The sequence below is a fragment of the Sphaerodactylus townsendi genome, linkage group LG11 (assembly GCF_021028975.2).
Source record: "Sphaerodactylus townsendi isolate TG3544 linkage group LG11, MPM_Stown_v2.3, whole genome shotgun sequence".
NCBI lineage: Eukaryota > Metazoa > Chordata > Lepidosauria > Squamata > Sphaerodactylidae > Sphaerodactylus > Sphaerodactylus townsendi.
Genome location: NC_059435.1, coordinates 16,827,482 through 16,843,421, shown reverse-complemented (window position 1 = coordinate 16,843,421; position 15,940 = coordinate 16,827,482). Strand labels below are relative to the sequence as shown.

The window sequence follows — 15,940 nt, the reverse complement described above, 5'->3', positions numbered from 1 at the left end:
ACAATAAAACAAATCGAATAGCCCCAATTAAAATATACAAAACCTTAAAACTATAAAACTATAGCAGCAGTAGCCTTCAATAATTAATTAATTAATAATAGAAGACGTCTGGCACCCCGCCCCAGTGATCAAACCCTGGGAAGGGAGGGGGTTGGCAGATGGTCCAATAGATAGCCAATGCGCAGGACCGCACGAGGGGTGGGCTCAGCGGCCGGCCCCCCCCCCAAAAGCCTGGTGGAACAACACAGTTTTGCAGACCCTGCGGAACTCTCCAAGGTCCTGCAGGGCCCTATCTGCTGGGGGAAGAGCATTCCACCAGGCAGGGGCCAGGGCAGTAAACGCCCTGGCCTGCGTGGAAGCCAGCCGCATCATGGAGGGGCCGGGGACCACCAGCAGATTCACTCCTGCAGAGCGGAGGACACGACTCGGGACATAAGGGGTGAGATGGTCCCATAGGTATGAGGGCCCCAGGTTTTTATTTTTACATCAAGCACTTAATAGGGTAGAAGATACTTCAAATAAGTATTAGGAACTACCCTCTGCCCCCTTCCATTTGGGACACTGGTGAGGCTCTGCACCTTTTTCTTCTGCGGAAGAATTAGATCTCCTGGGTCAGAGGGTTGAGTTAGTTTAATTGGGGGCAGGGGGTGTCTCATTGCGTGTTTACATTGTCAATTTCATAGGAAAATGTGTAACCAAAAGACTTCTTCTAACTTGAATGCCTTTTTTCTTTATTCCAGATAACTACTTGGTAACAGACCATGGCTCATGTGATCGGTCATGTCCTGTGAACACTACTGAAGTAGAGCAAAATGGCATTCGAAAATGTAAACAATGTGATGGTTTATGTCGTAAAGGTATGAAAATTCCAGTAGCATTTTGTGCAGTGGTAGTGAACACAGAGTTTTATTTATATTTATTTATTTATTTCTTCGACTTCTATACCACCCACCCCCGGAGGGCTCTGGGCAGTGTACAACAATTAATATAATCTAAAATAACAAGAAGAGCACATTCAATAAATACATACAATATAATAAAATTAGGGCTCTAAATCTCATATTAAAACCGTTTAAAACAGCGTGTCTGGCAATCTAAAGGTCCCTCTGAGGAGGAACGGAAAGGCCCAAGATGTAAAAGGCCACAGATGATAAGAAGGGAAGGGGGGGGGGGGGGCGCCATCAACGGCCGGCTTCTCCAAAGGCCCGGTGGAACAGCTCAGTCTTACAGGCCTTGCGGAATTCTCCAAGGTCCTGCAGGGCCCAGACAGTTGGAGGAAGAGCGTTCCACCAGGAAGGGGCCAGGGCTGTAAAGGCCCTGGCCCTAGTGGAGGCCAGCCGCATCATTGAAGGGCCGGGGACCACCAGAAGATTGGCCTCCGCTGAACGCAGAAGCCGAACTGGGACATGCGGGGTCAGACGGTCCCGAAGGTACGAGGGTCCCAGGCTGCGTAAGGCCTTAAAGGTTAGCACCAACACCTTGAAGACAATTCAGAACTCAACTGGGAGCCAATGTAGACGACGCAACACTGGCAAGATATGATCTCTAACGGCACCACCAGTGAGCAGCTGGGCTGCAGCATTTTGGACCAGTTTCAGCTTCCGAATCAGACGCAAGGGCAGGCCCGCGTAGACCGAGTTACAATAGTCTAACCTGGAGGTGACCGTTGCATGGATCACAGTGGCTAGGTCCGCTTGGGAGAGGTAGGGGGCCAGCCGCCAGGCCTGACGCACATGGAAAAATGCAACCTGGGTTACATGGGCCACCTGGGCCTCCATTGAAAGAGAGGAATCCAGGTGGACCCCCAGGCTGCGGGCAGAGGAGGCCGGTGCCAATTTGGCCCCCTCCCACACCAGCGGTTGGAAATCCCCACCCTTCGTGGCCCAGCCAGAGGATCTCCGTCTTCGTTGGATTCAGCTTCAACCTGCTCTGCTGTAACCAACCAGCGACCTCCTCCAAACATTGCTGTAGAGCTGCAGGGGCAGCGACCGTTCCCCCCTCCATCAACAGAATGAGCTGAGTGTCATCAGCATATTGATGGCAGATCAGCCCAAAGCTCCGTACCAACTGAGCAAGGGTTCGCATATAGATAAAAAAAAAAATCCAAACTTCACATACACGCTACAGGGGTCAGTGCTATCAGTCACAGACCAGGAAAGGGATTTGGGCGTCTTAGTTGATAGTTCCATGGGAATGTCAACTCAATGCATGGCAGCTGTAAAAAAGGCAAACTCTATGCTGGGGATAATTAGGAAAGGAGTTGATAATAAAACTGCAAAGATTGTCATGCCCTTATATAAAGCAGTGGTGCGACTGCACTTGGAGTACTGTGTCCAGTTCTGGTCGCCGCATCTCAAAAAAGATATTGAGGAGATAGAAAAAGTGCAGAGAAGGGCAACAAGGATGATTGAGGGACTGGAGCACCTTCCCTATGAGGAGAGGCTGCAGCGTTTGGGACTCTTTAGTTTGGAGAGGAGGCGGCTGAGGGGCGATATGATTGAAGTCTACAAAATTATGCATGGGGTAGAAAATGTTGACAGAGAGAAATTTTTCTCTCTTTCTCACAATACTAGAACCAGGGGGCATTCATTGAAAATGCTGGGGGGAAGAATTAGGACTAATAAAAGGAAACACTTCTTCACGCAACGTGTGATTGGTGTTTGGAATATGCTGCCACAGGAGGTGGTGATGGCCACTGACCTGGATAGCTTTAAAAGGGGCTTGGACAGATTTATGGAAGAGAAGTCGATTTATGGCTACCAATCTTGATCCTCCTTGATCTGAGATTGCAAATGCCTTAACAGACCAGGTGATCGGGAGCAACAGCCGCAGAAGGCCATTGCTTTCACATCCTACATGTGAGCTCCCCAAGGCACCTGGTGGGCCACTGCGAGTAGCAGAGAGCTGGACTAGATGGACTTTGGTCTGATCCAGCTGGCTTGTTCTTATGTTCTTCTTATGTTCTTATATTAAATAACAGCGGGGATAACAGTGCCCCCTGGGGTACACCGCAATAAAGCGGGCACTTCCGGGAGGCTTGGTCCCCGCACCACACTTGCTGACTCCGGTCCCAGAGAAACGAGACAATCCACTGAAAGACAGTTCCCCATACCCCGGAAACAGCCAGGCGGTAGGCTAAAAGATCGTGGTCGACCACATCAAACGCTGCGGTAAGATCTAACAGTACCAGCAGTGCCAATCCGCCCTGGTCAAGCTGCATACAGAGCTCATCTGTGATGGCGACGAGAACAGTCTCTGTCCCATGCTCAGCATGGAAGCCGGACTGGAAGGTATCGAAAGCTGTGGCTTTTGATAGTGAAGTAGAGCTTTTGGTTGCATTCAGATACCATGACAAATCCTGAACAAAGATTTGTTGGTGTTGGGCATGAACGCAGCTCATTTGCTGTATTTGCGTACATTCTTTGCTTCTCCGCTCCTCCCTTTCTCCAGTGCATGTAGCTTGATCAAATCCTTTCCAGTTTTATTGATCTCCTGTTTATTATGTTATCAGAATGAAAATGCTTGAGCAAATTGTTTTTTGCCCTTCAAGGTGGGATTCTAAACTTGGATTTAGACGTTTTAGATCCTAGCTGGTATGTTAGGGTAAGGGGACACCAGTGTGCTTGCATTCATATGTTGGTAAATTTGAGCTTGGTCTGTCTAGGACAGTGGTGGCGAACCTTTGGCACTCCAGATGTTATGGACCACAATTCCCATCAGCCCCTGCCAGCATGGCCAATTGGTCTAGGACATAGGTGTCAAATTCGTGGCCCTCCAGATGTTATGGACTACAGTTCCCATCATCCCCTGCCAGTGTCATGCTGCCAGGGATGATGGGAACTGTAGTCCATAACATCTGGAGGGCCACGAGTTTGACACCTCTGGTCTAGAAAATGGCTTTCCACTGGTAGTCCCCAACATGGTACTTGTGTGTTCCACAGTGCCATCAGTATAGTTCCTAGCACCTACTTGTTTTTTCCCTAGAACGTTTCATCTGATTTCTGCTTTCTTCATGTCATCAGCAAGGGAGGTGCTTCGGAAAAGCTCAGAGTCATCAGGACACATGGATTCAGACACATCTGCCTCCCATCATAGCAAAATGCTTAACCTCAGACCTCCTGATTTTGTCTGACTGGCGGCCATTTTGTGGTAGCCCCCACACCTATTCTAAAATTCTAAAAGTGCTTGTAGACTCATCACTTTGAGGAATCCATGTTTTGCACTCTAGCCAACATGGAAGGAATGAGGGATACACAAGAGCACACCAACTAACTGATATCTAAACACCATGCTGATAAACCTTTGTGTAATTAGAATTTGTTGTGGACATTTGAAGGCAACCTGAGATAGCCTTATTGAGCCATACCCAGCCAGGATTGCTTTGTGGACTAATTTTCAAAAGTGTCCATGGGTAAAATACTTTGATAAAGACTAGTTTTCAGTTTCCTCTAGCTTTATAAGAGCCTCATGTATATGCTCAAGTGTCTAAGAAAACTGGTTGCCGAACTGGGGGGCAGGCATGTAGAGTTATATTCATTTTGAGCCCTAACACTTTGTTGTTTCCTTTGCACCAGCATGCAATGGGATTGGAATAGGTGATCTCAAAGACGTCCTCGCTGTCAACGCATCCAATATCGACAATTTCATAAACTGCACCACAATTAATGGCCACCTCTCATTTCTGAAAGTAACATTTTCAGGGTAAGTCATTGCTGGGTGCCTCACATTGGGCAGGGATGAGTTTGAGGCTGCTTTTCTGTTCAGTCAGAAGCAAAAATTGTATTGTTCCATTTTTTCCCCTAGTGACACATATACTAAAACACGTGCTTTGGATCCAAAGAAGTTGGACATCTTTAAAACTATTAAAGAAATCACAGGTTAGTAATATCAACTTGCTTACCAAGATTCACTAAGAAACCAGGAATTCAGTTTGGAAAAGAGCAGAGGTTTGGGAAGCTAGTTTCTACCTGCTTGGTGTTTGAAATAAATGGACGTTCGTATCCTGATACAAATTAACACAGCCATTTTTGTTTCTCAGTGCCAGTAAAGGTTGATGATGACAAATTAACAGAGCCAGTTCTTCGTAACCATTCAACCACAGCACACCCAGTGCTTGAACTTCTTGTGAGCCAATGGTCCTTTCCACACAGAGGCGGAAGGACTTGGGTTGGCGTTTCTGACGCCGACCCGATGACGCACGGTCCCAGAAAGAATTGGGGAGACGGCGCCACTGGGTGCCGTCGCCCGGTCGACTTACCTGCTCTCCGGCGCGTTGCCGGGGCCTGGGGACACGCCTCCCCTGCCCTGCGCGCCTGCTTCCGTGTTACAGAGCAGGGGGGCGTGTCCCCAGGCCCCGGCGACGCGCCGGAGGGCCATAGAGCAGGTAAGTGAAGGGAGGGAGTAGGGGCGGCCGGAAGCTGCGCTGCGTTAACGCGACATGGCAGCGGCTGGCGGCGTGCCAGAAAAGATGCGCTTCCCAAGCGCCTCTGGAAACGCTGGCTTGGCGCCCGGCCGATAGCGGCGCAAAGGCGGATGCGGCTTCGCGAAGCAGCGCTGCGCCCTGTCTGAATAAGCTGGCCTGGGGCCGAAAGCGTTTTTACCCGTCCCCCAGAGGCACGCCATATTCCGCTTCCGACGTCTTGAGGGAAGCGGCCCTAAGAAAAATTGGATTTGATTAAAACAGTTTAATGTCACTAATGCTGGTTATGGTGGAAGAAATGAAGCCAAAAATTTTTTACAGGGAGCATTCTCAGTTTGGCACAGGGACAGAAGATATTTTAAGCTTCTGCAGGTGCATCTGACTAGCTTCTTCTTGTTATAAGCTCAGAGTCAGTCAAATACAGTAAAAGCAGGGCTGGATGGGCCCTTGGCCTGACCTCAGAATTTGGTCAATCTTGCTTATTCTCTCAGGCCCATTCCACACGGGCCAGTAAATACAGGTGTAGGATGCTAAAAAAACCATTTTGGGGGATCCCGACTCCCAACGAGTCTGCCCTGTGTTATTTTCCTCAAACTGGATTTTTTGAAAACCGCTAAATAAGCGAGTCTTTTCAAAATCCTGAGTTACAACCACTCCTGAAAGCCCGAACAGCCAGGCAGGAGGCGTTTTATTCACCTCCATTTTCCTTTTTTAAAAAATTTTTTGCAGCTTGCATATGCATAGCTACATAGCTACGCAGGTGCAGAAGGTCATATGCTGGAACATCGGCATGGCAGTGGGGTTTCACGCATGGGTGGGGAGGCCATTTTTAAAAATCGACCGATCTCTCTGTGCAAAGGTGCAACAGCAACCCGGATTGTTTCCATGGGCTCCAATCGTTGCCTGCACAGATGCATATGAATACGAAAGCAGGAAAACAGGTTCCTTTATCCCGAGTACAACCCATTATACATTTGCTGTGCGGAAGGGGGATCAGAAAGGTTAAAGTATCTTTTTTGGACAGATTGATTTTTTTGTTGTTGTTATTTTTAAAATAAATTCTGTCCCTACATTATATGCAGAAGAAGAAGAAGAGGAGGAGGAGGAGGAGGAGTTTGGATTTATATCCCCCCTTTCTCTCCTGCAGGAGACTCAAAGGGGCTTACAATCTCCTTGCCCTTCCCCCCTCACAACAAGAGCACCCTATAGAGGTGGGTGGGGTTGAAGAGCTCCGAGAAGCTGTGAGCTACCCAAGGTCACCCAGCTGGCGTGTGTGGAGAGTGCACAGGCTAATCTGAATTCCCCAGATAAGCCTCCACAGCTCAGGCGGCAGAGCGGGGAATCAAACCCGGTTCCTCCAGATTAGATACACGAGCTCTTAACCTCCTACGCCACTGGATTCCAGCTGTTCACAGGACAAGCTCCAAGTTTTAACAGCTCTTCATACCTTTCATACTCCTTCTTATCTGTTTATGAAAATGGAAAGCCACTGCTTGCCTCAGGAGGGCAACAAAACCTTGTGAGAAAAACAGAAGCTTCTCTTAACATGTGAAGATCTAAAAAACTGATTTTACAAGGTTACCCTTGTCTAGCAGCTTAATTCTAGGGGGGTGGGGGTGCGGATCTAAAGCCAAGGAGTTCCAAAACCTGAGGCATCTTCTGGAGCGCTCTGCTTTGATTCAGGATGTTTAGTTCTTGGGGGAATTAATTGCTTGTCAATATTGGCCTGGTTCATGAGCTCACCAGACTGATACTCCAGTTGGGAGCATTGGAGGGTCTTGTGCAAGTAAAGGCCCCTGGGAAATTTATGTTCTATGTGGAGATCTGTGTGTATGATGGCTTTTTCACAGTGTTTCTCTTTTAAAAGCGACCCTTCCTGTTTACTTTAGGGAGGAAGGAGCAAATGTTTTGTTGAGTGCTATGTTTGTTTGAATGCGGTAATTCCATGGCCCTGGCCTTTTTAGGGGAAGATCAGGTGGTACAGCCTAATTAACTCATCATTTTTTTTTCTGTCATGGAGGAATAGGTCCCATTTTGGGCAGAGAACAAACAATATATGAATGGATAGCAAGGGACAGCTCAAAGCTCTTTCTACAATATAACTCCTGAGTGCCAGAATTACCCTCACACAGCATAATTGTTAGGAACATTGTGTTTCTTTTTGTGCTGTCAAGTCATGGCTGACTTATTGCAACTCCATAGGGTTTTCAAAGCAAGGGATGTTCAGAGGTGGTTTGCCATTATTATTTATTGAATTTAATATACCGCCCTATCCCCAAAGGGCTCAGGGCGATGTACAACTAAAACATCATCTAAAAACATAAATATGGTTTAAAACAACAATCATATCTTAGAGTAGCGTCCCACGAAACCCTTACGAAGCTCTCCTAATGAAGAATAATGGGTCCTGATGGTATTGGGGACCCATGGGGGAATAAGTAAGAAGGGGAGGGGCTGGGGGGGGTGTTCTGAGAGAACTGTGCCTGCCTCTGTGTGGGCTGAGGGTGTTCTGAGAGAACTGTGAGTTGCCCAAGGTCCTCAGAGTTCACGTGGACGACTGGAGAATCAAACCCACTTCTCTAGATTAGAGTCCACCACTCTGAACCATTATTACACTGTTCTAATGTTGGCTAATAATATTTATGAGAAAAAGCTATGAAGTAAAATTCATCAAAAGAAAATGGAGTAAACTGTGACTAGCCCAAGGTCACCCACCAAGGTTCTTGTGGAAAACTTGGGAATTAAGCTCGGTTCTCCAGATTAGAGTCTGCCACTCATGTGGAGAGTGGGGAATCTGGTTCTACAAATTATAGTTCGCCTCTTCTAACTGCCTTTCCCTCTGTGCTTGTAGGGAATTCCTGTAGCTTGGCTTTTTTTCCTCTCCCAGTTTTTCCTTTTTTTTTTAAGTAAAAGGGGGGGGATAGGCATGTTTTTTATTGTCTTTTCTAGCAGAAAACCATGACGGGTTTCCAGCAGGATGATGAAGAAGCAAAAACATCTGCACTATCTCAGTCTGCTCAGGTCTGAAAGACACCGCAATGTTTAGCTGTCTCGGTAGCCTGCACGTAAACTGTTTACAAGGCAGTGTTAAAATAGCTCCATAATCCTTGAAATGTCAATGTTGGTTTTGAAGTTCTCATTAAAAGAGGGGAACAGAAAAGGTATTTTTGGTTGCTTTTTTTTAAAAAAAATCCTTTTCGGTGCTATTTTTATATATAAAGGTGTTTTTTTTTTCATTTTAGGATTTCTGTTGATCCAGGATTGGCCTGAAAATTCCACTGATTTGAGTGTGTTTGAAAATCTGGAGGTTATACAAGGCAGAACAAAACATCAGTGAGTAGATCCTACATACCAGAAAACCCTCCTGTGTGTATACAGCTGGGTTTGTTTGGAAGACTAGAGCACTGGTCTTCGGCTGCCGGTTCATGACCTGCAATTAGGTCACAGCCTAATATTGGTTGTTGCAGTCTGGCTGCCCACAATTTTCTCCTTTGGGAGGGGTACGTTTTATTTTCTCCTAGTGGTTTCCCATTGATTCTGTTGATCTAGTCAATACCTGTTTATGTATATCTGCATCAAACACCTTAGGCCATTGATTGGGCTCCCAGTTTTTTGTTTGTTGGTCTTTAAGATGAAGAGAAAGACAGAGGGAAGGAGGAGAAAGATGATGCATCCAAAAATAAGGCATAGACAAAAACTGCCAAACCACGGCCACACAGCCCAGAAAACCCACAACAGCCAGTTGATTCCGGCTGTAAAAGCTTGTAACAATACATACATGTAAACTTGTTGGGTTTAACTGCGAAAGAGTGACTTACAAATAAATAAACAATGATTAAGAATTGGACCAGGATGTAAAACTATGGCTTGAACTGAGATATCTATATATAACTATATATATAACTATATAACTACATAACTATATCTATATAACTCTATATAGATAGTTAAAGGAACCATTCTATCCCTCATTATTTATTTGCAAGGTTACTTGTGTATTTTTGCATCATTAAACAAAATTGAGCAACCCAAGCCTCCACCCCATAAAAAAAATAAAAAAAATGTTGAACAGGTGTGGCAGGAGCAAAATTGCATGAAGACAAAGACTAGTACAGGGGTAGGGAACCTGCGGCTCTCCAGATGTTCAGGAACTACAATTCCCATCAGCCCCTACCAGCATGGCCAATTGGCCATGCTGACGAAACTGATAGGAATTATGGATCCCTGAACATCCTGGAAAAGCAGGTTCCTTAATTCCCCTGAACTAATGAGATTTGAAGCCAAAGGAGAAGTAGAACATAGAAATGAAGATTTTTTCAGATCTTATCACGGGGATGAGAGAAATTCTGTAGGCATAGCTATCTAAATACTAGCTGTGAGCCTGTTTATTCTTCTAGACATGCTTCTCTTTTTGGCATCAAAGAAGGATTTCACTTTGGTGAAATACAGTTTCATACAGTTTCCTGTAACCACCCTCCCAGTTCTTTCTCCCATTCCTCAAGCAAGGAGTTCTTGTCCCCTGCTCTTCCTGAGGAAGCCACATAACACAGAGCCCTTAGGGGATGGGGCGGTTTACAAATATAATAATAAATAAAAATAAATAAATAAATAAACACTCTAACATAGAAGAAAGGCTTTTAAGAGGCCCTTGATATGGGTCAACATCCTGTCTGCACGCTTACCTTCCTTTTTTGTTCCATTTTAGTGGCCAGTATGCCATTGTTATCACTAACGTGGCTATAAAATCTCTGGGATTGCATGCTCTCAAGGAAGTAAGTGACGGAGACGTCGCGATTTTAAGAAACAAGAATCTATGCTATTCTGACAGTGTGAACTGGACGACACTTTTCAAAATAAACAATCAGAAAACAAGAATAATCTTGAATGGAAATCAAACGGAGTGTGGTGAGTAAATCAGTATTTCATTTGGGAGTAATCTTATGCATTTCAGAGAACCGTTTTCCATTATTGCATGCAGCAGCAACAAACATATTCTCAATCACACTTTCTCTGCAGCTAATTTACCCTTTAAACCGGCTTACACGGATTGCTTCTTCATGTCATTATTTTACCTCTCCGTAATCCTGCACAAAATATTAAAATGGCGCCCTCTGGCACACACACCCATACATACATACACTGAACTTCTCTGCTGACACTTTTTCTGTGATCATCTTTCTGGCCTTTGTCCCATTCCTGTAACAAGAACTATTTGTCTCCTACTATTCCTAAGATAGGTGCATATACTCTCACATAGAAGGAAGAGTGAGCCAAAAAGCAGTTGGTGTTCCAAGAGGCCCTCGATAATGGCCAGCATCCCATCTACCAAATACTGTCCAGCAGGTATATGTTTTCTGGACAACAGCAGAATTAATAGTTGGAGATGGGTGTGCATAAGACAGAGGAGGGTGCCCGTTCCTCTCTGTTGCTCTCAAGCCACCTGTGACCAAAGTATGTGTATAGAGATTGAAATGAGAATCTGTCTGGTCACATGGACCTCCACAAACTTGGCACTGAAAAACTCTCACAGCAAACTTTATAGGAGGACTTGGAATTGTACGAGACTGTGACGAACAGAAAGGGTTTTGCTCTGTTGATAAAACGGGTGAGAACGGGCGTGTGCTGCTGATAGTTAGCCGAGTGTGTTTTAGATCTCGTGATGTCAGAGGAAAGCAGCATGACTCGTTGTTTGATCAGTGTGACTTGCTGGATTTATTGAATCGACCACCAGAGGAGACTTGAATCATGACTCTTCTCTCTGGTTCCTTCCGATTTCGAACTGTTGACACTTCCTAATGTGTATGGTGTCATATAGCTTAAGTGCTTCTCTGTCAGAAAACTTCTAAGAGACCTGCCTGACGCTTGATTTTCTTTTTTCTTATTGTGGAATAGAGACTGACGGTGAGGTTTCTGTCCCTCTCTTCTAGCTGCTGCAGGACATGTTTGTCATTCCCTCTGTTCAGATCATGGATGCTGGGGCCCGGGGCCTTCCGAGTGCCATTCTTGTCGTCATTTTTCTCGCAAGCGGGAGTGTGTGCAAGAGTGCAATATTCATCAAGGGTAAGAATTAACTTTGTGCAAGAAGTGCAGAGATGTGCAGTTGCAGCAGAGCACAAAGCTGCGTGCGCCCGTACAACCTAGTCCTGTGGTGGCGAACCTTTGGCACTCCAGATGTTATGGACTACAATTCCCATCAGCCCTACCGGCATGGCCGAGGTGGCCAATTGTGAGGCTGATGGGAATATGTAATCCATAACTTATCTGGAGATAAGAACCGCCACCACTCCCTCTCCCATCCTATATTGATGACTCTTTCTTTTTACCCAGTGGTTGCAATCGCATGACTTAAAACAAGATCAGATTCCTGTGGCTGCTTAAACACGTCTGTTGCACGTACATTCATGCATGGGCTTGAGCCGCTACCCTTCAACTGATGCCATGAAGCAAAACTTCCGTTGTCAAGATTTTTATGCTGAGAGTTTAAAAAAAATAAAATTGGGAACGTTAGGTTACATGGTTTGGCTCGAGACGTTTTTGTGCAAAAATGAAAAGTGTGTGAATGAGCGCGGTGATGGTTCACAGTAATCCCATCCTGAACATTCGTCAACTGCAGTTTTGCAGAAGTTTTTTTAATATCTGGAATATGGTTAAGCAACAGTTAAAATTATTCTTCCGTAGAAATATTGAATTAAATCATGTAAAAATTTCCTTTGGTTAAGTCAGAAGGGCTTCAGAGCCCCTTGCACACATGCAGAATAATGTACTTTCAACCCACTTTCACAATCGTTTGCAAGTGGATTTTTGCTATTTCGCACAATAAAATCCAGCTGTAAAGTGCATTTAAGGTGGATTGAAAGTGCATTATTCTGCATGTGCGGAAGGGGCCAGAGGTTAAATCCTGATAGATGCAGTGAACTCAGCGGATCCTGTCTGGGTTTTTGTTCAGTCTCCTGATTCTCCTCCTCACCTCTGTCCTGACCAGCTCTTAATTCTGGGGATAGCTTTTGTTGTTGTTGTTTTGTTGATCAGAATGGGTCACTTTTCCCTCTTTGGCCAGCAGAAAAAAGCCAGTGTCTTTCATTTTGATTATGTTAATCAGATCACTATTTCATGCTGGTTTATCATTTCTCGGTGTTGCAACGCAAACTCCACTATGTGTTAAAAAATATTTGGATGCCATAGAGCTACTTCCAGTACACCTAACACCTGCCCCATTCACGTAGATCGAAACATCAAGCTGCTTTTGATGATCAGCTTCACACTGTGTTCGTAATGCTGCATGTTATTTGAGAAGTAGAGACATAGATTTCCTCCTCCCTGTGTGGGGGGGATCCAGATGGGTGAGTGTTTGGGATCCTGAAATAACCCCGAAATGAAAAGAATTAGGATCAATAAGGCCCTGACCAGAGTGGCCCAGGCTACCTTACTCTCTTCAGATCTTGGACGCTAAGCTGGGTCAACCCTGATTTGTACTTGAATGTGAAATCCAAAGTAGTGATGCAGAGACAGGGAATGGAACCCCCCCCCCCCCTGAATGGGGTGCTGTGTGGTTTCCGGGCTGTATGGTCGTATTCTAGCAGCATTCTCGCCTGACGTTTCGCCTGCATCTGTGGCTGGCATCTTCAGAGATCTGATAGTAGGAATGGAAAGCAAGTGGAGTATATATACTGTGAGGTCAAAAGGTGAGGCCCTCTGAATAGAGTAGCCTGGTATGTGAGTCACAAAGAAGTCTGTAGCCTGGGACTCACCTTTTGACCTCACACTATATGTACTCCACTTGCTTTCCATTCCTACTATCAGATCCTCTGAAGATGCCAGCCCTCTGATCCCAAAAGCGAAACATCAAGGAGAGAATGCTATGAAACCATACAGCCCGGAAACCAACCCAGCTACAATGAATCGAGCCGTGAAAGCCTTCGACAATACCCCCCCCCCCCTGAATATCTGTGGCCTTGAAAATCCTACTAGGTTGCCCTAAGTCAGCTACGATTTGATTACAAAGTTTTAAAAGGTGAAGTGTGTGGTTGATACTTCTGCGTTTTTTTTTAAACTTTCCTTTCTGCAGCTTTCCTATCCACAGATGTTATCCTTTTAAAGTAGACTTCCTCCTGGTGATGCTTTGCCCTTCATAGCAAATTTGGTCTCTCTTCACGCTACGTTATGAGCACATATAGTTTAATTAGTGGTACAATTACCTGACATGTAGTAGCTAAGCCATCTGTGTCCATTTTTCATACTTCGTTGCTTCACAGTGTGTATCAGAGAAGACATGAGTGCAGCTATCAGATCATTTCAATTTAACTTATATAATGCAGTCATTTTTTTTTTTTAAAAAAAGACTGTATTGCACGCCCATTCTTGCAGAGTTGAGGGGAAAGGGGCGGGTTTGCCGCAGCTGGAGGAAGGGAGAGCCAGCTAATTTGATACTGCCTCTTTTGTGTGAGGGAAGGGGAAGGGGAGGGAGGCTATATAAGTGCCAACATCTACCCCCCTTCACACACCCTTTTGTCCATTAGTGAGGAAGACAGAATAGTAAGAAGTAGTAGAGCAAGGGAGAGCCAGTGTGGTATAATGGTTAAGAGCAGCAGACTCTAATCTGGAGAACCGGGTTCAATTCCCCGCTCCTACACATGAAGTCTGCTGGCTGACCTTGGGCACAGTTCTCTCAGAACTCTGTCAGTCCACACAGAGGCAAATAATGACAAACTACCTCTGAAAACCCTACAGGGTCTTCATAATTTAATTATTCAATTTATAGGCCGCTCTCCCCTGACAAGCAGGGCTCAGAGCAGTGTAAGTCAGCTGTGACTTGACCAGGCACGCAGCAGAGTAAGGCGCATGTGGAGCAATAACAACAGTGAGGGGAGGAATTTCTGGAGGCGAACGTGTTTTTAGCTTGTTCAAGGGGAGTATGCTCAGTCTGTCCCCCTCCCCAGCAGTCACACCTCAGCCTCTTTGGCTCATTCTGCACATGCAGAATAATGCACTTTCAAACTGCTTTCAGTGCTCTTTGAAGCTGTGCGGAATGGCAAAATCCACTTGCAAACAGTTGTGAAAGTGGTTTGAAAACGCATTATTTTGCGTGTGCGGAAGGGGCCTTTGTATGCTCTGGCACGAGTGCCCCCAGGGCTAACTTAACATATAATATAGTTGTATTTTTTTTTTAAAAAAAAAAGATTGACATAGTTATTGGATCAGACATTTCTATACACTCCACGGCAGGTTCATGTGTTGCCTGGCACAAAATGTATACATGGGTAGGATGTAGCAATGCTCCTTAGTTCCTGGTACACAAGACAGATACAGCATTACTCACAGGGTGAATTTGATTTAAATCAATTTGATTTTAATCACAATGTAAATCACTAATCAGTAAAACTAGGTTTAAATCATGGTTTTCTAGATAAACAGCGCTTCTCATGGGGTTGACTCATTCAAACTATCAGGTCCTGCATTTCTTTATTGCAATGTTTGAATTTTGTACACATGCCTGCTTTACCCACAGGCAGAGGAACGGCATTAAAATAGTCCCAAACTGGGTCTCATTTACAGCCTGCTGCCGTTATAAGTTTTTTCCTTCAGATAGAGAATAATATGATAAACCTCCGGCTAGACACACAAAGGGCCCAAGACTTGTGTTAGTGTTCTGCTCAAAAGGTCTCATTTTTATTTTTACTGCCTGCCTCTCCCTCCTCATACTTAGCTCCTCATGCAGATTTATTCTACTCCAAACATTTTCTGTCGCTTGAGTGTCTTGAAACTTGGCACTTAAGAGGTAAAGCGTTGATTCCCTGTTTCATAGAGGAACAATGGGATTAAGGTCTCTTTGTCTACTTCATTTGTTTATTTTATAACATTATTCTGTGAAGAAGCAAAGAAATGATCCCCAAAGACACAAATTCAGTTTTGAGACCTGCAAAACCAAGCGTCTTGTCATATCTTCGAGATAGAAAAAACTGTCCACCATTGTTTTACAGAAACCTTTTTTGGAAGAGCTTGACATTGTGAATGGACTAATGGAGTTTATTTGCCAAAATAAAAATAATAATTAAGCATTGCATGAATATACAGCCTCATGCTACATAATTAACAACGAATTCTTATTTCAACATGAATAACGTGTTGACTATAATTACCTTAAATAGTAAACTAGCTTTGGATAGGGTGTTCCTCAAAAAGCATTTCATTTTTTAAAATCTGATTTTCAAAAGAACATTGATTTTTTTTAATCCACCCTGATGACTCCTCGGGCCCCCAGTACACAAAATGTATATGTAGACAAGATGTAGAAATATTCCCCAATCCCTATCTCACTCTTTTATGACCTTGGGGATCTTACATTGTACTTCTGTCTTAACACGGTTTGGACATTCTACCTGGTCGTAAACTTGACAATAAGATACGACTTTAGAATTACCACTTTCCTTGCTTTTTAAAGGTGATGAGGTTTTTACTCTCTGGTTTTCTGGAATTGTCAGTGTGACAAATTCCACAGGGGAAGCTGTGTTAAAGTGCAGTCCA

At 44.7% G+C, this 15,940-nt stretch overlaps 1 protein-coding gene across 3 annotated transcripts in view; it reads left to right on the top strand.

Moving 5' to 3' along the window:
- The window catches only part of EGFR (epidermal growth factor receptor), a 202,114-nt gene that overhangs the window by 141,371 nt on the left and 44,803 nt on the right, over window positions 1-15,940 (top strand). For all 3 annotated transcript variants that reach the window (XM_048510583.1, XM_048510582.1, XM_048510581.1), the window contains exons 8-13: window positions 741-857; window positions 4,575-4,701; window positions 4,804-4,877; window positions 8,662-8,752; window positions 10,125-10,324; window positions 11,347-11,479. In XM_048510583.1, the coding sequence (XP_048366540.1) occupies window positions 741-857; window positions 4,575-4,701; window positions 4,804-4,877; window positions 8,662-8,752; window positions 10,125-10,324; window positions 11,347-11,479 (742 nt within the window). The remainder of the gene's footprint in view (window positions 1-740; window positions 858-4,574; window positions 4,702-4,803; window positions 4,878-8,661; window positions 8,753-10,124; window positions 10,325-11,346; window positions 11,480-15,940) is intronic.